Raw genomic sequence first — 25,795 nt, forward strand, 5'->3', positions numbered from 1 at the left:
TTGTAAAATTTAAAATAAGAAATTTACCAAAAAAACAAACTAGAAATAAGAACTGTGTATAAGAGGCTAATATATTATATTACAATTATAATTTATCTGGGACAGTTTACAGGATTAAAATATTGACATTTAATCATTTAACCTACTATATTAAAGTAAGTTTTCACAAAGATCTTATTATATAATATCCATTTAATTTTAATTTTACACTTTAAGAAAGTATACATTGATCTCTATATCACTTTATAACTATTATCACTACTACCTTAATAAGTCTGTTTGTTTCATTATATTTTATTATCAGTTACATAAATTGATTAAAAATTATCTCATCAATGGTACTTGATTATTTAAAGCGTTTTGGTACGTACAAAACAAAAGATATATAGGATTGGATATTTATGACTAAAATATAAATAATCTATATTAGTGATTGTGTGTGTGTGTGTGTGTAAAAAACTGTTTTAAACATGTCATTTATGTAAATAATAATCTTTGGAAAATTCTAATTCTATCAGACATAATAAAAGTTAAATTCCGGTTTTTTATTTTTAATATTACACACTTTTGTTGTATCAATACTAAAGTCTTAACAATTAAGCAAAAATAAATAAGAATATAGGCCAATAAAACGATCATAAATTAAGATGAAATTTTATTATTGTAATTATGCTAAGTATTTTTAAAATAGGATGTTTTGACTTTTAGAATAGAATGTTAGTCTTTTTCAGTTGTTTTACGTCAATATATAAACAAAATTGAGCTGAAAACCGAATCTCTTGCTCATAGGTCAAATCGCGGATGCAGCACTAAATATTTGTACATATCGCATTTGCAGCATTAAACAATTTGCAGGATTATATAATAAATAAATTGATCGCAGGAGTGAAAAGTAGTGATGCATTTTGATACAAGAATATTGGAATTTCTTAGAATTTCTTGTTTTGTTTAAGATAATATTTCTGAAATTATTATCTGTCATTTGTTTTATCTCTCTTTTGTCTTCTAAAAAAAAATAGAACATTACTTTTAATATAATTTTATTGGAATGTTAAACTTGAGATAAAAGTATTATTCAATGAATAGAAGGAAATGCTACGCGCAAAAAGTTTTTATATGTGGAACTATTAATTATCATAATAACGAGACCGATTAATTTGTGATATTATAACGCAGTAAATCGTTCTAACATTTGTTGAATAATTGTTAGCATTCCTTTGAACATAAGGAGTGTGCACATTATATGAAATATCGATCGAAGAATCGCATGCTTTTAATAACAAATGTCGTTTGCCAACATGTAAATGGATCTTTTTTTTGCTTTTAGCAAAATGTATGCGAGCAGCTATTTTGAAAATAATGGCAGGGTTAAAAATTGTTTCGCGGATTTACGCGAAAATAAATTTATACAAAGTACAATGTCACAAACATGCCAGAGTTTAGAGAGCTTGTTATACAAGATAGAAAAAAATTTTTCAAAAGCATTTAGAGTCCATACCCTAGGGGACTATGGAATTCAATACAGGTACTTTGTTTTCGATTGCTTTAAAAAATTAAACGAATTTGTTGTATACTTTTTTTCTGGTAACGTGTCAGAAGTTCACATACGTTTACATTTTTGCAATACATTTTTCTAAGCATTGAGTCTAGAATTACAAACTCATTATTTAAACGGAAAAACAGTTTCCGTATTTTCTTTGTATCTGTAGTTGTACGATTTGAAACAAAAGACAGTGACTCCGCAGTATCGAGTAAAGTTGTAACAACGAAAATAAACAAATTTGCCAGGAGGTCGTATGCAACATACATTTGTTTGTTACGAATAAAGTTAATAATTGCCGTCACGTACGATATCAGTTCCAGTTATTCAACGCGCTGTATTGGTACACGCGATTATTAAATACGCGAATGTCACATAATACTCGTACATGCGCTGATTATCGTTTGTCAACTTGTTATGACCAATATTCCAAATTTCCTTAAGACTTTATTTATGAATGATGACAATTGTAAAATTATCACATATGAAACTTATATAATTCTACATCCGTTTATGGTAACCATAATTTTTGTATCAGAGAGTGAAGTTTAGTTATCAATTATATAAAACCGAAAATGTAAATAACAAATAAGCAGCGAACAATGACAAAGCTTTGATTGTATATTCAAGAAATTTAATATTATCTTCTTAATGTTGAGTTATAAGAGATTAAAGAATAATCTTGGGATTATAAAAATAATATCTGTTATGAAGATGTAAAATATTCCCATTAAAGTTTCCACTTAAAAAAATTTAAGGGACTTATGTCTATCCACTTTTTTAGTCAATTCTTGCACATTATTCATTATATGTAATCTCAAACGATGTAGTGTCTTTCTGCAATAAAAAAAATTTATATATAAAAGATGAGAAAATAACGCACATTATGAAAAAGTATTTTTAATACACTACTATTTATTATATAATAGCTGTATATACAACAAAAATTAAATAGATAAAATATTAATTTAAAGTCATACACAGGCCAAACCTTAACCAAATGAATAATTTGTTCCACCAATAAAGCGAAATTCGTTAATATCATGAGAACATGGTAAATACTTTCATCAATAAATCAAACTTTGTCGTGATAGGTCCTCAATCTTAATCCTCTAAAAGTTTTTTATCCTTGCAAAAAATTTATCAAAAATATTACGTATATTTGATGAACTACATTATAATTATTTTGTTATTCAAAGTTACATTTTTTTTTTTAAACGACATTTTAGTTTAGTATAAATAAACTTTTTCATAATTGATTTTTCATTTAACTTAAATTGATTACAACTTAACGTGAATAAGTTGATTTTCTATTCATACAATTTTTAATAAATTAACTAACTAAACTAAGTAACTAAATTAATTTTATAAGTTATTAATTTTGACTTAATTAAGTTAAAAATATATTTATTTACCTTGAATGTAATATGTAATTTGCGAGTTAACAATTTATTAATTTTATTCATTTGTCGAATATGTTTGTTTAAGAGCAATTAAACTCACGACAGCTATCGCGCCCAATTTACGGGGTTTGAGAATGTCGAGACTGTTCGATTATTACGCTGTCAATATAGGAGAATATACACGCTGATTACTGGACGGCGCATTTATGCCTCGATTACGTCCTTTTGCTTGTAGTTGCTAGGGCCTATTCTACATAGTCATTTGTTTGATCTGTTGATGATCGTGGCTACCCTCAAGCGAGAGAGTATTACGTATATATACAACTCCGTAACCAACTATCATAATCGCAGTTTGCAGGTTTGCACCCTTACGGCTTGTCATTTCGCGTAAATCAATATCAATTCGAATATTGATTGACGGGTACAAACCCTTTTTATTATAGCAAAGTTGCGTAATATTTGAGCGAGAAATATGACGTATACGACACACATAAATTTATACATGCAAATGTATGTATAAATTTAACTTTATTGATTTTAAAAAGAGCTTAAATAAGTTGTTTGTTGCATATTTTAAAGAGCAAAGTAATGTCTGCAACTAACTGCAAACGCCTGTGTTTTACATCCATATTTATTATTTGTTTATATCTTAACGTAATTGCACAGATTATAGACTGAAAATACAGTAATACTTTAATTTAATTTTATATTCCTAATATTTTGATAATTTGTACAAGAAATATAAAAATAATAAGTTCAACTGGGTTTGTAATAATTACTTCAATTAATTAACTTTTTTTTATTAATTTTTTTGATTTTCGCTATACTGCGCATGACATATTACATATAATATTTAATATTACATATAAAATTTAATACAGTATAAAATTATAATTAGTTGTAAAATCAGAGAACGTATAGCGACGTAATATATTATAGTTACAGGATGATAACGTTCAGTATCTTGATTGTGTAGCTATTGATTTGTTAAATGCTTACAGACATCCAGAATTCAAATGTCGAAACTGTGTTTTATCAAAATCGTTAACTCTGTAATAATTATTATTATCAGTAATTGTCATCTATATTGTTTTCTAATGTATTTCGGTAAATATACATCAAAGATAACACTATGATTTGAATCCTAGCTTCAATGACCTTAACATAAATTTACATAAAGTTTGAAAATATTAATTTTTATTTAAATTAGTGAATACTTTATAATTTTAATCTTGGCATAGTATCATATGATATCAAGATCCACCTCCATCCTCTTTCCCTGGTAGGGTCAAAAATTGTTCTATGTCAATAATTGTTCTGTTCTATATGTGGAGGAGTACTTTTTTATACGAGTTTATCTGAAAAACTATTTGAGTCCGCCGATTAATTTATAAAGAAAAGTTGATTAGTATCTTTACACATGTCTGTAATACATGTCAAGATCAACTAGGTTATCAGAGTTGTGTTACCTTTTGCACATATTTTCCTACATTTCTGTTAAAGTGTATTTAAGGTCTACTAACAAAAACTTTTTGCCTGAATAAATCGAAAACGAAAATGTTTGCAGCAAACGAATGAATTTTCAATTTTTACTCAATTTGTACTCCAGAAAAATTTCAAAATGTTGAAGTCTACAAAAATTACTTTTTATAATTGAATTTAATTAATTTTTCATTTAAAAGCCAAATTAATTTATAACAAATTATAGTAACAAAGTTAATTATCGTATAATGTACGGTAAACAAAATAAAAGATATTATTAATGTACAAAAGATTTAGAATTATTTATCTATTTTTAAAACTTGTATCGAATGAAAGCTAAAACGTGCATTTAATTTTATAGTTTAGATTGTTATTGATCATTAGATAATCGTTATTGACGTTCAGTAGCTCTGTCCGTTGAAACATGTTGTAAACCATTGTTTCATTTGTGTAAAAGCAATTGATTTCCAATGAACGTTCATCACTAAACGATCCTAATGAAATCTCAACGTCACTCAAGGCAAAAAAAGACAATAGTGGAAAAGGAAAACTTGGAGCAAATTGTAACACGTAAAAAAATTAAGACAAAATTCTTTTACAAAGTTTCTAACTTTTTAAAATTGAGCAAAATGATAATATAATTGTTTTTTTATACCATTTGTTCTTTAATTGTGTGTGTGTGTGTGTGTGTGTGTGTGTGTGTGTGCGCGCGTGTGCGCGCGTGTTATAACCAATAATTAAATAACCTCATTATCATCGATTTTGATAGGTATTGTTTTAAATGGTTTGGAGACCGATCTGTGAAAATTAAAATTTGAGACTCCAAATTTTATAGATATATGGATAATACTTTCACTATCTTGCTAAAAAATAAAATTAACATTGTATTCACAATTTTTAGTAATTATCTACTTCTCCATCTAAAGTTTACATATGAAATTGAAATGACTAAATTACTTTTTTGGACACGATTGTTAGCAGGGATAAAAATAATTAATAACAAACTGGTATCGTAAGCCTACATTTTCAGATTATTATATATAAACTTTTATATAACGATTCGAACCACTCCTCTCGCTCATATATGTATAATATAGCTACAAAACAAATATTTGACTTAATAAACCTAAATAGGGCTAAGATTACTTTATTTACTCTTTAATAGATTTTATAAAACAGTATTAAAATAATAAAAAAACATTTTAATTAAAAACTATTTTTTAAATAAAATGATCAATAAATGCGTCAATAAAAGGATTAAGAAATTGTTTGAAAATAATGTAAACAGTGATGAAACAACTGAGAAATATAAATTTTTATGTTTGAAAATGTATAATACTATAATTTATTAAAGGTAAATAAAAATAGGTTAGTAAAAATATCGGTCACTACCTAAATTCGGTCTTAACTGTTCCGAAAAAGTTGGATATACTTATTAAAAAGGAAAGAATAAATTAAATATAGAAAAGAAAATTGACGTGGTATAATACACTGTAAAGTAATTTTGTTCATTGTATTATTTTTTTACATTGAGCAAATTAACCAAATGTCATTTAGAGACAGTGTCAAAAAACACAAGAACGAAATTAAAAAAACACAAAAGCAACTACTCCGTCGTTAGCCAACATAGAGTAATGAACAATCATAATTTTAATTGGACACATCACGAGTATTACATCGTGAAACTCCCCCCCCCCCAAAAGAAACATTACAGAAAGGTTCTTCATTAAAAATAATGTGAGTATAGTAAATTTGCAGAAGGACATTGAAAGGATCGAGAATGTTCATTTTTGTCCCTCAAACGGAATTTTGATGAAATATATATCCTTTGAATCAAAAGAATCATTCCTTGATTCCGAAAAGCTATATTTTATTCAACATTGTGAACATTGTAACCGAAGTTAGAAGGTACCAAAGTACTTATTTCGCGTTTCAAATGACAGAAATCGGTTTCACTAATTAATACAATTAAAAATAAAAAATAAAGCATGATTTCCTACTTTATCCTGATTTCCAGTAGCTTTTACACATGCCGGGAAGCTGTGCTTTTCAGTAGTCCTAACTTATGGCACCGGAGCTTGGTTACCTATTCCTGACGCTAGTATCGCTAGTAGATTCAGCTGGGTTTTCGCATCGATTATCTGCCATAACGAAGTTAGATTTTACCGGTAATACTTTGTCAAGCTCACATATGCAACATAGAGTTGCTTCTGTGAGTATGTTGCTTACTGTCACTACGAAGAAGTGTCTCCTGTTACAGATAATCTTTTATGACTTTCATCATTAATTGCATGAATTCCATAGACATTTTTTATGTATCTATGACTTTTAACATTGATCTATAATTTCTAAGTACATTTTTTTTATCGATGACACTCGTTATTAAAATAATTAACCAATATTTAACATTAAATACCTCAGGATGGATATCGCACAACAGAAATTCCAAATGCTCTGAGTTTAATTCTATTTGATTTTTTTTAGAATACGTTTTCATTTGATTAGTTTTATTTAATTCCGGTGGTCAAAATCTTCCATTTTGGGCATTCTCCTTTAAATTCTGGTTATAAAATAATAATTAAGTCTGCTTAAGATTTGTTCCTGTTTTTTGACACACGATTGGTCTTACCTTTGCTTTTAATTTGTATAGACGCATTATATTAAAGTTAATGCAACTCTGGTTTAATTTACATTACTTTTACAAATCTAACTATTTGATAAAATTAGTATGAAAACACGCGAGTTCATGAGACTTTATTGTATTGTTTGGGTTTTATTTTTATTGAGTAATTTGTCGTCTGATTTTGTTTAATATGAATATAAATTTGTTGGCACAAGCTCATTAGCTATCATGTTTTTTCTATCTATATCTTAAATCAACTGCGTTCACTTGTAAAAGATTCAAAGCGGTTGAAACGTGCATTTCTAACAAATATAATTTGCCAATGGAATTGACTATAATTTGTTTCTTACTTCTTTTTACTGTCTTTTCATTACTGACGATAAAAATAATATAGAGTATTTATCCATTAATAATTAATAAATGATTATCGAAATAATGAGACATTATTAGTTAATTCATTACAAACTCGCCACAAGTTAACAGTATAATTGTTTTTGCGAGCAAAAGATCTTAATTAAATACAAATTCCAATTAAATAATACAGACATTGTCTAAATCTCATTAAAATGTTAGTTGCAAAAGATAATACGTAGCCTATTAGCATAATTACACCGTGTCAAATTTGCATTCACACGTTTACCGGAGAATTGGCTATCCAATTATTAGGAAAAATATAAATTAATTAAAATTATAATTATGTTCACGATATGTTAAAGGCGAACACTTTATCAGAAAAAGAAAGAAAAACTATTTGCACTACACCGCCAATGGATATGATTTGTACAATAACGTTTAGTACACTTGATATTTTCCCACTGCAATTATTAGAGACAATATATGGTTAAGTAGATTAAATTGCGCGTCAACGCCTAATCATCCGTGTAAATTTCTATGACACTCTAATCAGTTAATGTCATCATCATGTCCAAGTTGATATTGTGCTAAGCAGACAAAAATAAACATCATCCTTCTAAGAAATTGGATGAAATTCTGGAACGTATCAATCCTTTTTTTTCGAGGAAGAAAATTTTCGAAACATCCTGGGGCCTATATCCTAAGAGTGTATGAAATCCGATGCATGTGCGTTCGATAGCACATGAATTGTCTACTAAAAATCTCTTCCCTGATCAACTCTTCTAAGTTATATACAAAAAAACACCTCTCTAATGACAGTCAGTGAAATCAATAAAAATACCCTTTTAGGTATATATGCCGCACCAAATAAATTTATTATTTATTATTTAATTGCTATTTACTATGTTAAAGGTAAATGTGGACTATCACAATAAAAACTACGTACTATCTAAAAAATACAAAATATGAATTCTTTTTCCTTTAAAAAAAAAAAACTTAAAAATCTTTACATTTTGATATATATTCCATAGAAATGGATTATATATGGATATGATTATTCATAGGATATATGCTTCATAAAATAATGTTTATAAATGAAACATAAAATGATATCATGAGTTATAAAATGTGTTTAAAAAATTTATGAAAGTAATAGAATATACAAATTACATAACAAAACAGCGAAAATAATTTATTTTAATTAATGTATTCGCTATCAATGAAATTGGAATAAAATATTATTGCCAGCCTAGCAAAAATAATAAAACTAACCTTATCTTCCACCACCTTCTCCATCTCTTTATTACCTTTACCTCTACCATCTCCACCTTCTTCATTATTTTCAACTCCTTGACACAAGTTCGAAATCCTTTGTTATAATAGGGCAACTTAATGGTTGCAATCCGTTACGCGGCGTTGTATAACATTCATGCCTGTTTATGTTTGGTTGTACAGATTTTAACGATATTGAATTGTTTTCCAAATTTATAAAATATTGAGTATTTTCGGCATAAACAAACCACTTAAATCACCTAATTGCATGATTTCAGACATAAAACTGTGTGAGCTTACAGTTTTTTACTTTTAAAGATAAATCTTTAAATCTCTAAAAATCTCTAATCTATATTCTAACGATTCTTATTAAAAAAGTATTATGTATAGAAATTAAAACAAAAATTAGACAATGTCGTTAAAAATGAATTTAATGAAAATTTTGATCGATTCATGGATCATGATTACAATCGCGATCAGAGGACTTTGATTGTAATACATTATATATTACATGACTAGACTACTTAGCTAATTACATATTAAAGTAAATAGTCTGTGACATATGCAAGAAAACATTTACCATGTTTATTTCTGTTATATATTGTTCTCTTTCAGCTCTATTAGCTAATGCTCTATTAACTATGCAAGCAGGAAAACGGTTTATATATCCTAATTTTAAATTATACAATTTTATCCAATATTTAGAAAATTTATTTGCAAAGTATTGTCAGCAAACTAACGTATTTGAATTAATAATTGACAATATTTATACACCTGTCTTGTTATTTCCGTATAAAAATCACGGTAATCTTATAACTTATATTACTACAAATTATTGAATTTTATGTTATTTTACATATGCAAATAAAATAAATATTATAATTTGAAAAATCCAAGTATTAAAAAAATAGAAAATTCTATAAGAGTTAAATAAATAACAAAATGTTTTATTTATAACATGTATACTGAATTGCAAAAGATAAATTCTTCTATATTTATGCAATATTTTATTCCAGATCTTATCCTACCTTATATTACAATATATTCTATAATTTTTAATGCGTGTTTAAAAAATATATGTATATTTTTTATGCACACACACACACACACACACACACAAATACACACACACACACCACACACACACACACATATCTAAATCTTTATTACATGTCATGAAAATAAAAAATATATACAAAGTTCGCCAATTTCACCACCGTACCGTTACTGCATATATAATATCAACAGGCATGAATGTTGCCAGCGGACAATACATAGCGATACGGATTAGATGGTAAGCATTTACGTAAGCGCACGTTGCCTACCGACTACAAAACCTCTGTACGATGGCGTAAATCCTACACACTCAGAATGCCGTACATCTTAAATGGGTGAGACATATGTACAAGATATTAAGCTAAACAAAGAACACAAGAGTTAAGCATTTGTATTTCAGTATATTCCGTCCTTTATTATTCTTGTATACTTATGTATCACAAAATAACCATTAAGCTTTTTACACTCTATACAATAATCATCTTATGTAAGTCGTAATTTATCATCGCGCTACTTACAATGAAAAATCGATTCAATTCACGGTGGTTTCGTTAATGTTAACAGTAAAGAATTGAAATTGTAATACAATACTAGTATAACATAAAGGTATATAACAAAGTAATTGCAAATTACCTTTATTCCTATTTTCTGACTTCTGCAGTGTAAAATCTCGTACAGCGTAAATACCAGAGTTATCTTATATTCTATAATTCTAATTAAGTCTTCTGTTTGTTGATCATACAGGAAGATCTTACAACATCACACACATACATATGAGTTACATTTTTGAACTTCGGAATTTCATTTTTAAACTTAACGGCTGCTTACATTAAATTATTTCGGCCTCATACATTATTAGCTATTCGCTTTTCAGTGAAATCTGGAGGTGATTACTTTCCGGCAAAAGTTTAATTAAATGTAACTTTTCTCTTTTAGCGAATTTATAATACTCAATTGAATATAAAATTTCGCAGCTTGGTGCTTTACGTTAAAAGAACAATTTTGCTGATATACATATTTGAAAGTAATTATGTTGAATTATTAAAAAAATTATTGGACATTTAAATTGGTTGTCAGAAAATTTTGTTAAAACTTGCAGCAATATTATCACACTTGTGCGTTTATCTAGTTAAATTTTTAGATACTACAATCAAATTCTTTTCGCATACATTAAATTTATCAAATAAATTTTGTTTAAGATTAATTAATGAATTTTGTTATCTGTTTGCACCTCCAAAATACGCTGAAACATATTCGCTCTACAAACAAATAAAAATTAATTTGTTAAAGCTCATTAATTATTATTTGCTTATAGTACAAGTGTAGTCATAAACTATTCACACACTTTTGCTTTCACAAATGCTTATTTTCTTTAAAAATAGAAGTCAAATTTGACAGCAATTTCTATAATAATGTTGTTGGTTTTTTGTTTATTAAGATTTGACGTACAAATTATTTTTTTGACAACATTTAAACACAGTACATAAAATACAATATTTTTTAACATAATTCCTTAAACCAATACATATAATTAAGTTGTTTTACAATACATATAGCAAAACGAAAAGATATCCATTTTTTAACATTTAAGTTACATAATGATATTAACCCTATACTTTTTTGAGAGATGTCAAACAATTGTAAGATGAAATTGAGATAGAATTTCTATTGCAGAAATATGGTCACGTGCAGAGTAGAGCGTAACTAAAATCGAATAGTAGTAAGATTATCAATAAAATTATATGAAAAGTACCGATAAATCATTAAGATGGATGGGTAGATAAACTAATTCAATAATTTTCTCGATTATCAAGTTATTTTATCGAGCTTTCCAATAAATATCAGCAGAATAAATATCAGCGCCCAATCCTTCAATGTCAATGATAAACAAGCTGTTGATAAAAAAATAAAGAGATTTGTTTTAGTTCATACATATTTATTTTATATGCTACTAAATTATGATCGACATTTAAATTCACCACACACAATACATGTTTTGTTATAATATATTATAACATGTAAGAAAAAAATTTTTTTTTTTAAAACACAATTTATATTTACAGTTTTATTTTAGAATATTATTTTATTAAAATAATTATCAATTGCAATATAATTAATTATAGTAATTTGATTAAATATATTTATCGAATTATATATATTATATAACATATCAATATTGTAAAATTATTGATGTTATATATTTTATAAATAAGATAATCTTATGTCAATAACCGGGTACCCACTTGAACACTTTTTGTAAAAAATTTTTATGTTTCCGTTAACCGCTCAGATTGTCGTGATTTAAACATGAAATATACTTTTACTTCTTTTTTGTACTGGAACTGGAAAAAGTATCGTGCTAAAGTTTACGAGGTCATTTTTAATAACCTCGTATAATAAAAGGGATTCCTATTTAGGTATAGAGACTTATAGAGTAAGATTTAAAAATAAATAAAATAATTAATAATATAATTATATTATAAGAATATTTAAATAAATAAAAACCAATTTTATATAAATTAAATCATTTGAATTAAAATAATTATTAAATAGCTGAGTCTTTACAGGATTCATTTCTATGACGTAAGTACTTTAAATAACGAGCTTTGTTGCAAAATATCTCAAAATTTGTACATTTTGCGATTGAGCTTTAAGACAGAAGTAATAAGTTTTTTACTAAGTTGCTTCAAAAATAATCTTTATTTTGTTTTTTAAATAACATTTTGTCATTTTCATAACAAATAATATAAACAGCAATGCTGGTGATATTATATGCTAGCATGTTATACAAAAGAGCGAGCAGCCATTTATTTGCAAGCTGATGAATATCTACCCAACAATTGGTCCATTACATCTATTCCTTGTAAGAAACAACACAAATAATTATTTCTGGTTTTTTCAAATCATTTGTCACTGCCTTATCTGAATTGCATTGTATAAAGAAAGATAGCTTTGTTTTTTCTTTAGCACGTAAGAATAAAGAATTACTTTCTCGTGGAATCTACAGAGCGTTAAAAATTCTCTCGATTTAGAGGGAACGTCTAAGGGAATGTATGCTTAATTTTTTTATTTGCTTTTTTTTTCTTTTAATGTACCAACAATTACTAGATTCCAAGATAACAGTTGTTTAGCTTGTGGTAAAAATGATAAAAAAAATTATAGAAATAAATATTAAAGGTTTATTGAAATTTAAACATAAAACTTTTTAAATGATAGACGACTCAATTATGCCAACACATGCTTACGAGCACTCTTTTTATGAAAAACACGTTTGTCTTTGTACATAAATCGATAAAGATTGAACTTATAAATCTATTTTGTAACAATAGTTTGGATATATATAGTGTTATTGCGCACACGTATCATACATGGCAAAAAAGCTGCGCAACGACAATGTAACAATATCGAACCTATTAAGAGTTACAGAATAGACTTTTTAAGGTCGATATGATGTTTTTTTTTACAATTTATGTATTGTTAAATTTTTATTTTACGAAATACAAACTTATAAAAATAAAATTAACGCGATGCAAAGTGATTTTTTAAATTCTAAAGATTGGTGCCCGAATATTTCGCTTATTGGTCTTTATAAATTTTTGTTATTGACATAAGAGTTAAATTATACAATATTTTGCGCGTAAAGGGATTGGGATAATATTATCTGTTACTGAAAAATTTATTCCTTATAATGTTTGTGTAATAGTTTGTATGTAACAAAAACAGATAGGCAAGAGAAGTAAGAAAGATAATGCTGAATGAAGAGTAAACATAAAAATATGTAACATATACATGCACATATATACCTACACTTAGAACACTTCTTTTTAGATTATAAATTTTGTTTACATTCACACAAATACATAATTTAATATAAGATTTTATCCTAAAAACGTTTTTAATATAATATTATATATATATATTAATTATATGTATCAATTTATTTGTCATGAGAAAGTAAAATTGTCACGTGTGAATGCAACTTTAGATAAAGTTTCCGAAAACAATTTACCTCTGATTTTGATAAAACTTGGTTTCAACCTTGCTTTTTGGTGAAAATAAAAGCCTTTAAAAGGATTTTTGGCGATTTGTACGGGAAGATAATTTTTTACAATCTAAATATTAGCAATACTCTAAAAATGACTACTTTTCTTACATATCTACTGGCATAGCTAACCTAATCTAATCTAATACACACAAAAGGGTCCTTAATGCCAAATACAAAATATTCCACAAAATATAATATAGCTTATCAGAATAAAGATTTTTGAATACCTGACACTGTCAGTTGTTCGGAGCATCAGAGATGCTATTCTCTCGATTTGCGCTTGACACGGGGCTTTGATGTGCTCAAATATATCAATCTAGAACTCATTAATTTTTTAGTATTTGATCATTAAAAAAATAATCTTTCCATATTAGTCAGCAAAAATTCTTTTAAGGATTTTTATTTTAACTAAAAAGGAAGGTGTATACAAAGTTTTATCAAAATCGAAGGTAAGTCATTTTCGGAACTATATTCGCAACTTTCTCTATGTTTCATATTACACAAATGTTTTAGTATTGCATTTTTGCTAAAGTTATTGTTAATTGAAGATTGATACATTGGGTAATAAATATTTTACTAAAAAAGTGATCGGCGATAGACGCATCTATAAATTTTATAAATCTTTGGTCTTTTATTATATTGAAATATAATATGAAATATTTAAGATTTTCCTTAAAAAATTTTGATAATTTTGAAAGTGAACGAGATAAAAAATCTACAAAAATGATAAAAATTCTCATAGCTAACGTTAATACAAGCGATAATGTAAATGTAAACGATAAAACCAATTTCTTCATTAAGATTATATAAAAAATTTATATTTTATCAATAAAAAATTTGTAAAAAAGATCGATTATGTTGAGCTTATTGACAAATAAAATAATGAATTTATTTTATTAGTTTAATTAATTTTACTAAATATATATATAAATATATATATCGTTAAATTTAGCAGTGTCTGTTAGTTTATGTATTTTATAAATATTTTAATGTTATTTATATTAATTCGCTTAAAATATTGTCCGTAACTTTTATTCATTCATTTGAATGTTCGATGAAATTACATACGTACTCAACTTAATTTAAATATTTTATTTTATAATAGGATAAACATGTTACGTTATAATTCTTCACCACGAGCTTTTTAATATTGAAAACCTCAACATATCTCGATTCTTTATTTTATAAAATTTAGATAAACCACATTACATATATTCTGTATAAGAAAAAAAAAAGTTTACGACATAGAAATGCAAAGTATGACATAAAATTAAACATTTTTTAATACATATTATATTATAATAGTAATGATACTAGCTATTATAAATATGAGTTCAAAGTAAAAAAAATATTTTTCGTCTCACTATAATGTACAAACTGAATAACAAATAAGATACGAATAATACGCAGAAATGATTAAATGATATCACAATAATTTTAGCTGAAAGCTAGGAAGTAGTTAAACAATCAATCCTTCTAACATCATAGGCAAAGTGAGTTTTAAATGCGCTGAAAAGGCATGAAAGGCATTTGGTTAAATTAACATGTAGACAGTATCAACATAATCAAATAGGGAAAAGGTAAGAAATTGAAAAAACTTGGCGTTTTTGAAAAATAAAAAGAATATGACAAGAGGTATATTATTTACGAAAACAAAGATATATACAGCTTTATATTTGACAGTAATAACGTGATACTTATATAACCTGTAAGGGTTAACATATAAGTCGAAATTCTTCTGATAGAAGGAAAAGAATCAATAGGAGTCAAATAGATATCAACTGAAACACAGAATAAAAATGATGAGAAGCAAACAATCATGGAAAAAAGATTTAGAAGAATTTAAATGCAGGCCAGAGATTAGAAATTGATCATTTATGTATAATCTGAAAATCAGATTGTTATTAAGGTAGAACAATGTGGAAAATGCATCAGTGTGATTATTTAATTTTAACTGTCTAACTTATGATCTAGTTTTATGGTCATTTACACGTGCATACTCACAGCGTTGCTTTAAAAAATACGAATAAATCACGAATAAAAATTTTTCATACGTATTGATAGATTCAAATTAACATTTAAGGCAATATTCAAGTTAGTGCTAATCCTTAATCTTTTGGGCGATGTCGATTTTTTAGATATTTAGGGAAATGAAAATATCATCAATCACTGCAAACTTTCATGTTCAATAATAATCTAGCGTTTGTTTGTTAAATAAAAAATTAAAGTTTGTCGTCTTTATCGTGCAGAAATACCTTGGCCAGGCGATCGTTGCATTTAAAAATCAAAAAATGTTTTCTGACTCTTCATCGAACATTATTCTAGAACTATTATAATTGATAAACATTATTGTGAACAAGTCAGGTACAATGAATGTTGCAATGAAATCGTTAATTACCTCATTCTGATACCGTCGCTCTAAGACTCTCTTAACTCATTCTCGCAAAGAGTTCTCATTTTGAAATTGAAATGATGCTTTGGCGACTTTAAACTTGTGTCGACAAAGTTAATTGTGCACCATTCCTAGTTGCATCTCTTTGCACCGGATCTCTCGGTTCACTGCTAATTGTGATGTTTGATCGTGACGTCATGGTCACCGTAGTAGTGGAGGTCTTACTGATAAGAAGGCCTCTCTCTTCGTCATCGACCTCTATTCTGGATTGTTCAGAGGCGATTATTCGATTAGATTGCAATCTATCAGCATTGGCTTTTCTTCGCGGAAATACACTATTTTCAATATTCGCCGCATTTGTGTCTCTGCCAACTGCACAGTTGCACGCTTTCATAAAACTTTTCTTGAAATTATCACTTAAAAAGGCATATAAAATTGGGTTCATAGCACTATTGCTATAACTGAGGAAACCGGCTAGAAGAAAAATTGTGATGCTGATTTTAGACTGACATTGTTTCGGCGGGGTATATACCAAGGCCAATTGAGTAACCCAATAAGGTAACCAACAAAATACATATACAGCAATCACTGTTAAAACTAGCCTAGTAACCTTTCTATGCGATCGTTTTTTGTCATTTGATTTGTTCTTCGGCCCTACTGTTCGCAATTTTTTTATCACCAGGCAGTAGAAGATCACTATAAATACTAAAGGAACAGCAAAGCTGAGGACAAATGTGTAGAAAATAAAAGCAATGTGGCCGCCGTGATTATTAGGCCAATAAATATTGCAGCTGATAACACCTTTTGAAAATTCCATGGCGTCCGTATAAAGAAATACTGGTATCATGAGGAGAATGCTAGTTGTCCAAGCGGTGAGTGACACTATTTTAGAGATTAAAGGCGTGCGCATCTTCGGAGATGAAATTGGATGGCACACGGCGACGTAACGATCGCCGCTCATAATGAACAGAAATATACTGCTAGTAAATTGATTAATACTTGTCGTAATCATATAAGCTTTGCACATAATTCTACCAAAGATCCAGCTACGTAAACTTATGGTTGTCACTAAGAAAGGTATACCAAGTAAAAAGCATTCATCCGCGATCGCTAAATTTACAATATACATATTTGTGACAGTTTGCATATTTGAGAAACGTAAAACAACATAAATAACTAAGGAATTTCCGAGGATTCCAATGATGAAGACGATAGAATAAAGAATTTGATGAATAACATCGACAATCGGCAATTTAGTATCGCAATTCATGAATGTGTCGTTGTACATTAAACTGTAGTCAGTGAAATTATACATTTCATCCATTATAGAAATCGCTGTTACAAGTCTTGAATGACGTTTTGATATCACAGGAAGAATTTCATTAATTTAATTAACCACAATGTCAACTCGTAATCTAGTAAGATCAGAGATTATAAGCGTTTTCTTAATATCTCGTTGAATAATGACATAGATATAATTAAAGTTTGTTTCGCTGCGTGGATAACATACATGTTATTCTGCCCCGCTTCAAATTAACTTGGTAGATGCCATTTTCTGGGACGAACTTTTCTACTGCTGAGGCGTTCATCAACTTTAAAGGTAAAATCTGAAACACACACATAAAAATAAATTTAGTAAAACTAGGTAGAAGAAAACAGCATTCTTGCTTTGAAAATATCTATGTATATGAAAACGTCCTTATCTTTTTATTGAATATATTTTTAAACTACAAAAATCAAGTAATAAAAATATGCATAATAATAATTTCTTTATATATTTAAATTAAGTATATGTCATATCGTAATTTTTATAATTCAGTCTTCATCAATCATTTGAACTTGAATACGATAAAATAATTTTTTAAAATGTGATACTTAGAGAAAACTGAGTAAGAATATAATGTATTTATAAATAAAAAATTCGGATGCTGTATAAAGCCACAGATTGCATTTATGTGAGTTTTTTGAGGAAAAAAGTAGGGATGTGATATTTTATGTGTGTATAGAAGATGTAAGAAACTGAATACGAACTCTGAATATCCTCTGAATATCCCTTCTTACCTCATTTTTTACGCACTTGTACGGACAAACGCACAAGCCAAAGGCAAGCCGATTTTCCGCACATGTTACATGTATATAACTATAATGTACTATTTTGTAGTTATTAGAAAAATATGTAAAGAAAATATGCAGAAAAGTATGCGAACATAAAAAATTAATATTAATACATTACTTCCAACCGACCGTAATATGTTAAACATATCAATGAGTTGCAAATTGCCTATAACGGTCAAATATCGCATCTTAGTGATGAATATGATTTTTTCTTTACTAAATTTAATTTTCTTTAGCTTTAATTTTAAACTGCGCGCCGGCAGGATTTGTCAGACTTAAGACACAGTTAATAAGCTAAATTTCGATGCTCGAGAGCATCTTAAAATTCCCCCTTTTTATCTTCTCCAAAAAAACTGTAAATTAATTTATTGCGAAAAATAATGCCTCGATGGTCGAATTGGCTAGGACGCTCGCACGGAATGACGAGAGATCCGGGTTCGAACCCCGGCTGAGGTATTATTTTTCGCAATAAATTAATTTACAGTTTTTCGAGGAAGATGGGAAAGGGGAGATTTTAAAATGCTCTTGAGCATCAAAATTTAGTTTATTAACTATGTCTTAAGTCTGACGAATCCTGTCGGCGCGCAGTTTTAAAATAAAAGCTAAAGAAAATTAAATTTAATAGAGAAAAAATCATATTCATCACTAAAATCCGATGTTTGACCGTTATAGGCGATTTACAACTCATTGATATAAAAAATTAATTTTTAAATAACTTGTAAATCTGATATATGTGTAAACTAGAAAATATTAAACCTGTTGCAAAATTTTATATGCACTGAAATTTCTGCATTAAATCCGTATTGGAATCGAGTGACAGAGAGTGCTTTATACAAAAAGAAAAATAAAATTTAGTATAATAATTAACTTAATTATATTAAATGAATTTTATATGCAACACATTATGTTTTATGCAATTTATTATTTGATTTAGTAGTTTGCGTCATTTACATTTTAAAAAAGTTATAAGCTTTTAATGCTTTAATACGTACGTTTTGTTACACAAAGAATACTAAAGGTATATTACAATGTGATACATATTTTATAAATTTATATTATATTGTCATATAAATTTTTATGATCACAGATTCAATTTATGCATGGAAATATAATATTCAGCACAATATTATAAGCGGATATATATTTTGTCATTCCCATATTGATTAATATTGTTAAAGCGTTAATTGTATTCATAAAATATTTTGTGAGATCCAATAATTGTCACTGCTTTATTCGAGAACCGTAGATGTTTATCGATTCAAACAGATCAGATAATCAAGTTATATTAACGATAGATAAACAGTAATATTATTCTATGCAAATCCTTATTTCGGTATGAATGTCGCGCTTATCATATAAATTTATTCATCCCGATATTTGTGAATTGACAATAATATACATTGTTAAGAATAGACCATAATAATTACATATCATAATAATTACATACAGTTAAATTATATTATTATAAATAAACATAAATTTACAGTTTCTTACTCATTTTCACATTTACGAAATAGCATGTGTAATAAAAATATCTGTTTTTGTAAAGCTAGTTAAAATTTTATTACATGACGGGAACACATAAAAAATTTTAAAAATGCGTGGCGTTGCAGTTATTTTTAAATAGATCACTACATTATATGTATTGAAGATACATATGTAATGTTTTAAAATATAAAACATTATAAAAATGCTATATTTAATAACAAAAATATTAAATTAATAACGAAAATATTAAATAAGGTTTCCGTGTATGTAGTTAGTTTATTGTAATTCAATTTTTTAATACCTATGTAATTTTTGAAGTCTTTTAGAATGTTGCATTTGAATTTGAATGTTGCACAGAATACAATGTTGCATTTGATATTTTATAGAAATATTGTTCTTACAATATAAATATAATATTACTTTTATAATGTCTTAAAAATACTTTTGAATTTTATATTTCTTATATTCATTTGCTTTCTTGTTACATGAAATTATCAGATGAGAGCATTTCGTTAGCAGCTATTTTAGTCATATTAACAATAGTTTCGACATAATGGAAAGATTAAAAAGCACATATTGAAGAAGAATATATAGAAGAATAATAAGTTTAAGATCTTTAGATGATGTAGCTCTTTTTACGAATATACAAAGGCGTAAAGTGCCTATTGTGCACGACTGCATTTATTCACGCGAACATGTGAATAATATTTGAGATTGTTAATTAATCCCTTAATACTTGCGTGGATTTTTGTAACGTAATTACTCGTGCGGGGTCACTCAAGATTCCAAATTATTTGTGCAATAATATATGCAAAAATTAATATTTTTTGATAAATGAATATACATACTTTATCTACAAATTATGCATTTTAATAATTAATAAAAAAAATTTATTCAATTATACTTTTATATTTAGAAAAAAACCTAATAAAAAATCCAACTTAAATTTTAGAAAAATGTATGAATTCAGAAGAATTGTTATAAATAATTGCTTTAATTTTATATTACAGCAGCATTTTTTTGTTACATTTTTATGTTATAAAATAGTGTTGAACAAACATTTTTATATTATAAAGTAGTGTAAATTCTATATTTATAAAATGTAAAATAAATTAGATTACAACTAATGTCAAATTGTACCTATTTCAAAAATAAATATAATATTCACATTCTAAAAGTGTCAGATAAGTACTTGGGCGAGGTCTTTGATGAGTCTATGTACTTTTGTCATTTAATAATTACATAGTGACTCATTAAATTTTCATAAAGCAAGTTTTGGGATTTTAAATGAAAGGTACCGAAAACTTTAAATCGATAAAATAAATAATTATTTTATCAGTTTAAAATAAAGACGACTGGAGTCACCAGTGACCTGCACGAGTACTTACAGATTAAATATATCATTTTTGTTATTATTTCGCTGTCGCTTTATTAGTTGCATTTTTTCTTTTTTTATAAAAATATACACATGAGTTATTGCTCATTCATAAATCAATTAATAACTACGAAGAATAGCTTAGATGCATCTACACCGTATCTTACGGTGCTTGTATGTACATACATACATCAATACTCATAATAAAGAGGACGATACATATCCTTGATAGGTACGGGAACGAACGTAGTACGTACAATGAACTAAAGTTCTGTTCTATTATTTTTCTCACGTGCCCGCTCAAGCAAGCAATATCCTCCCGGTTATCAGTTACATCCGATGCTTTTAACGTTGCTTTTCAGATGTATTCTCGTGGGATACATCAGGGATTCACCCCTTGGATTAACAATTTTACGATCATATTTCATTGCCACGTTCCATCGCGAGTACGACTTGAAACATGGTCCTCTTTTTTTATTATCTTTCTTTTGTTTTTGTATTCTCCAACAATTGCACCTGTCACTTTTGTAACACAAAACGACGTGATGTGCCGTGATGTTCAAATGCTCACATATGATCTACCATCACGCATCTTTGCCGTCGGCATTTTACGCCACTATTAGAGATAACTTCCTTAAGTAACAGTTTTACATTTTGCTGAATATTCAATAGCAGCAGAAAACGCATAGAAATTCTACGTTCAGAGATTCACGGATAATTATTTATATTTAATAGACATCTCGCCAATCAGCTCAACCTTAACATATGTTGGTTAAGATCATGTGCCTGAGTAACAATCAAAAGATTTTAGCCATCGTGTGTTGTTTGTTAGAAGATTATTAACTTCTTGATGGTACCCTATTCTGTAATCTGGTTTCAGAAATACTTACTTTCGTCTACTTGATATCACAAATTAATTGGCAAACAACATTGCTGAATGTTCGGCTATTATGTAGCAACAATTATTGCTTCAGATATTGAATAACAAGTCCAACCATTAATTTTTCTCTACAAATTCATGTGCCATCCTTTATTCCATGGCTTCGTCGGTCAGATTACGTTGGCCCATAAATAAGTGATTTGTGTATCCCTCTCCCTTGAGATATACATATATCTATATGTATACACTACAGTGTAGTATGTGTGTATGTACATTCGTTATTTGCATTATGAAATGGTCGCTTTTGCAAATTTAATCTTATATAAAGAGATTGAAGTAAGGTTTTTTTAGCTATTTTTTTTTTATTTTTAATATTTTCTCTTATTCATCTCTTTATAGATAGAGCACATGGTGCGCATGTTTATTATCTCTCGAATTTCAATTGCGTTATTTTTTTATTGACATTGTTAATATTTCTTTAATTTACCTATAATTTATGCAGTTGAGTTGATTTATGAGTTATTGATATGCATTTATGAGTTTGAACCAATAATAATAATTGGATCAATATTGTATTTTTAATATTGTTGCGTAACGTAAAACTTCATCGATAAGATAAAAAAAGGAAAATCTAATCAGTGCCATTATTTTAAAATTCAATTAAAAATATGTTAATGGAATATTCGTCTATCTCCGTCCTGCTATATTCAATAACGTTACAACACAAGCTTACGTAAGCTCTTGTAATGACAATGTTGCGCTTGATTGGAGTTAGTTGAACGATTCTAATATACGTGAAACATGCGCGCAGGTACTAAAATTAACCCAGATGTTGACATGCAAGTATGGACGATGCAAGTATCAGCTGCTCTTTATTGTTCAAATATGCCAGAATTTAGACGTTAAATGTTATCCGGACATATCTATCTATTGCATTCTGTACCTTAATTATCAAAACACATATCGCAAACTTTGATACGTACAGTAATAGATTTGCACAACTGTTCGCGTAATGAAGAAATGTGAAGTTTGACATTAATTGATAGCCACAAAGTTTGTAATTTTATTCTAAAAAAAAAATGAAAAATTGTAGATATATGCAGAATTTTACACAAAAAATTATTCCTACAACGAAGATTATAGATATATTTTTATCTAAAGTTTTATATAATAATATTACAAACTTTTATAATTCGTGTAGCCATAAAGAATTTTTTGTCATTAATTGCTATATGAGATAAATATAATAATAATAATAAATACATTAAGAAGTAATTCCTGCATTGTTCTAAAATTTAATTTAGATTTTAATTAGATTTTAATTTAATATAAATAACTTTATTTATTATGGTTTTTATTTATTTACACGAATGGGCGTGATTTCTATAAATATTTAATATCAGGTATTTGTATCTCCTTGTTATTCGACTATTGCGTGTTAAACCTTTGTTTTAAAGTATTTCAAATAATAGTGTATAGCGCATATAGCTTATAGACTAAAAAGAATAACAAAACAGATAATGCTATATCCACAGCCATTACGTAATGGTCGTTTTGGACATACGTCCAACAAAATTTTTCATTTTGCGTGATAAAGAGTTGTTCAAATTTATATTGTTTAGGTTATAAAAATTACAATATGTCATAAATATGAAATTTAAAATATAAAAAGTAATGATAAAAGTAATTGTTAAATTTGTTACTATTTAGAAAATGTAACTATATTATCGTTACAGTGACAGAAAAGAAAAGTAACGTTACCTAATCTATTATTTAAAAAAATAACTATAACGGTAACAGCGTTACCAATAATGCAGTATTTCCTAACCTTGGAGAAATGTATAAACATTGTTCATCCGCAAGTTAATGTACAACATGACATATTAAAGAGTTTTGACAAATTTTGAGAATTGCTTTTAATACGGTTTTAATAGTAGTATATTTGTTGATTCCCTCAGGGTTACAATTAAGTTACAAGAGTTATATATTTTTCATTTCTCATTACATTGCATTATTATTCACATATAAATTCAATAAAACGGTATGCGTGTATTTCTATTCCCCTAAAATAAAAAAAAAAAAAGTTTTATATTTCGTGTAACAACCTGTGAACACAAATATTTTCATGTACAATTTAGTATACAAAATATATATAAAATGTAAAACGTATGTAAAATATAAAATATGTGTTTTGATGATATAAATTGATATTTTAACTAACTTAGCTTTGCAAACGTTTAATTATAACTATTATTAAATAATTAGTGTTATTCTCAACATGAATAAATAACAGATTTATTTGTATCGTATTTGTGCTTTTCAGATTTAGAATCTTCGCTTTCTCTCTTGTCCCTTTCTCTTTCTCTCCAGTATTATATCTCTCAAGTGTATATATATTTCGTTCAAGTGCAAAAGTTTGGAGATTTCAAGCAACACAAACAGATGTAAGAAATAAATAATAGTTAAAAGCTTACAAACTTAATATAAATTAATAAATGAGAGAGAAGTTATAAGAGATAATGAATATATAAACTGTAATATACTTGATATTTATTGTTGTAAAATATTGAAGAAATATATAACACCGCAATGCATTATCTCTTCCAAAAAAGACACTTGGAAGCATTCGATCATGGAACTGTATTTATTGGCAAGTAAGGGAAACAGAAGGAGTCGAAATTCAATTATAGGGGGATTTACGTTTGTGTTTACTTACCTCGCTATCACTTTAATTTCAAATGAATGGCAAATACCATGACAGAGCACAGAAGTTGACAGAGTTTTATTGCGCGTCGAAAGTCGTTAACGAATAAAGAGGGGTTATGCTCAGAATTGATTAAACACGCACGATAACTATGAGTGACATATGTCATCAGAGTACACGAAGAAAGACCAAATAAATGCGCATCAATAAATAAATTATATCTAATCGACATGTTATAGTACACATTCAATGTTATGTATAGGGTAAGTCAGAAGGAGATGTCACAGATAAAGTTTTGATTGCGATAGCTTTTCAATCGTTATTGATACATAAAAGAAAATAATAATAAAATAATCAGTTGAAAGTTTGATTAATATATTTATTTTAAACATAAAGTTGAAATTGTTTATTTTCGATCTGTAGCGGATCTTGTTGTGTGTGCTGAACATAATTTTATTGTTACATGTACATTGAGAGTGATCTCTTTAGATTTCCTACTTTTTTGTGCATAAAGTCGCCGATTTCAGCACTTTAATGTTATTGCACAGTTTTTATCCTTTAATAGGTGGCATGAATCGTGGTGAAAAACTTTCTAGCACGACTTTTTCAGCACTTTTTCTGTTAGATTATTTTTCATACCGTCGGCTTTATTATCACATTCGCATGCACGATATCTCGTGACACGCATACAGTAACTTTTACAGAATTATCGACGCTTCGTCGTTTTTTCGAATTTAATTTTAGTTAACCTGTCAATTTGTCAGGACCCAAGGACACTCAAAGGCTATTTTCGACGCACTTGATAACAAAAAATATGGTGTGCAACATAGAACTTTTTCAGCACGAATGCGAGAAATAGACCCACGATCCGAAGGCGAGTACGTTCATCTGTACGAATGAGAAAAGTTTTTTCGCCCTCGTTACATAATGTATTATACTATATTATATATAAAAATGCACATTTTTAAAGAAAATGAAATCGTAGATTTATATGAAAGATATACGATAAAGGTAAATGGTTTTTTTTATGTAAAAATAAACATTTGTAGGCTTGAACAATTCCTTT

The 25,795-nt window shown here is 27.6% G+C and overlaps 1 protein-coding gene and 1 long non-coding RNA gene across 2 annotated transcripts in view; both read right to left on the reverse strand.

Annotated features, from left to right (window-relative positions):
- Positions 1-499: 499 nt before the first annotated feature.
- On the reverse strand, positions 500-2,972 carry LOC118644306. Its single transcript, XR_004962111.1, has 3 exons — positions 2,956-2,972; positions 2,532-2,668; positions 500-2,377 (listed from the first exon to the last, which is right to left on the reverse strand). It is a non-coding gene; the product is annotated as an uncharacterized LOC118644306 (long non-coding RNA).
- A 7,142-nt stretch (positions 2,973-10,114) lies between these two features.
- LOC105838581 (somatostatin receptor type 2) overlaps positions 10,115-25,795 on the reverse strand; it is a 62,653-nt gene continuing 46,972 nt past the window's right edge. Inside the window, exon 4 of the mRNA XM_012684245.3 lies at positions 10,115-17,774. Coding sequence (XP_012539699.1) covers positions 16,262-17,491 — 1,230 coding nt within the window. The 5' untranslated portion in view covers positions 17,492-17,774 and the 3' untranslated portion in view covers positions 10,115-16,261. The remainder of the gene's footprint in view (positions 17,775-25,795) is intronic.

The sequence above is a fragment of the Monomorium pharaonis genome, chromosome 2 (assembly GCF_013373865.1).
Source record: "Monomorium pharaonis isolate MP-MQ-018 chromosome 2, ASM1337386v2, whole genome shotgun sequence".
Classification (NCBI taxonomy): domain Eukaryota; kingdom Metazoa; phylum Arthropoda; class Insecta; order Hymenoptera; family Formicidae; genus Monomorium; species Monomorium pharaonis.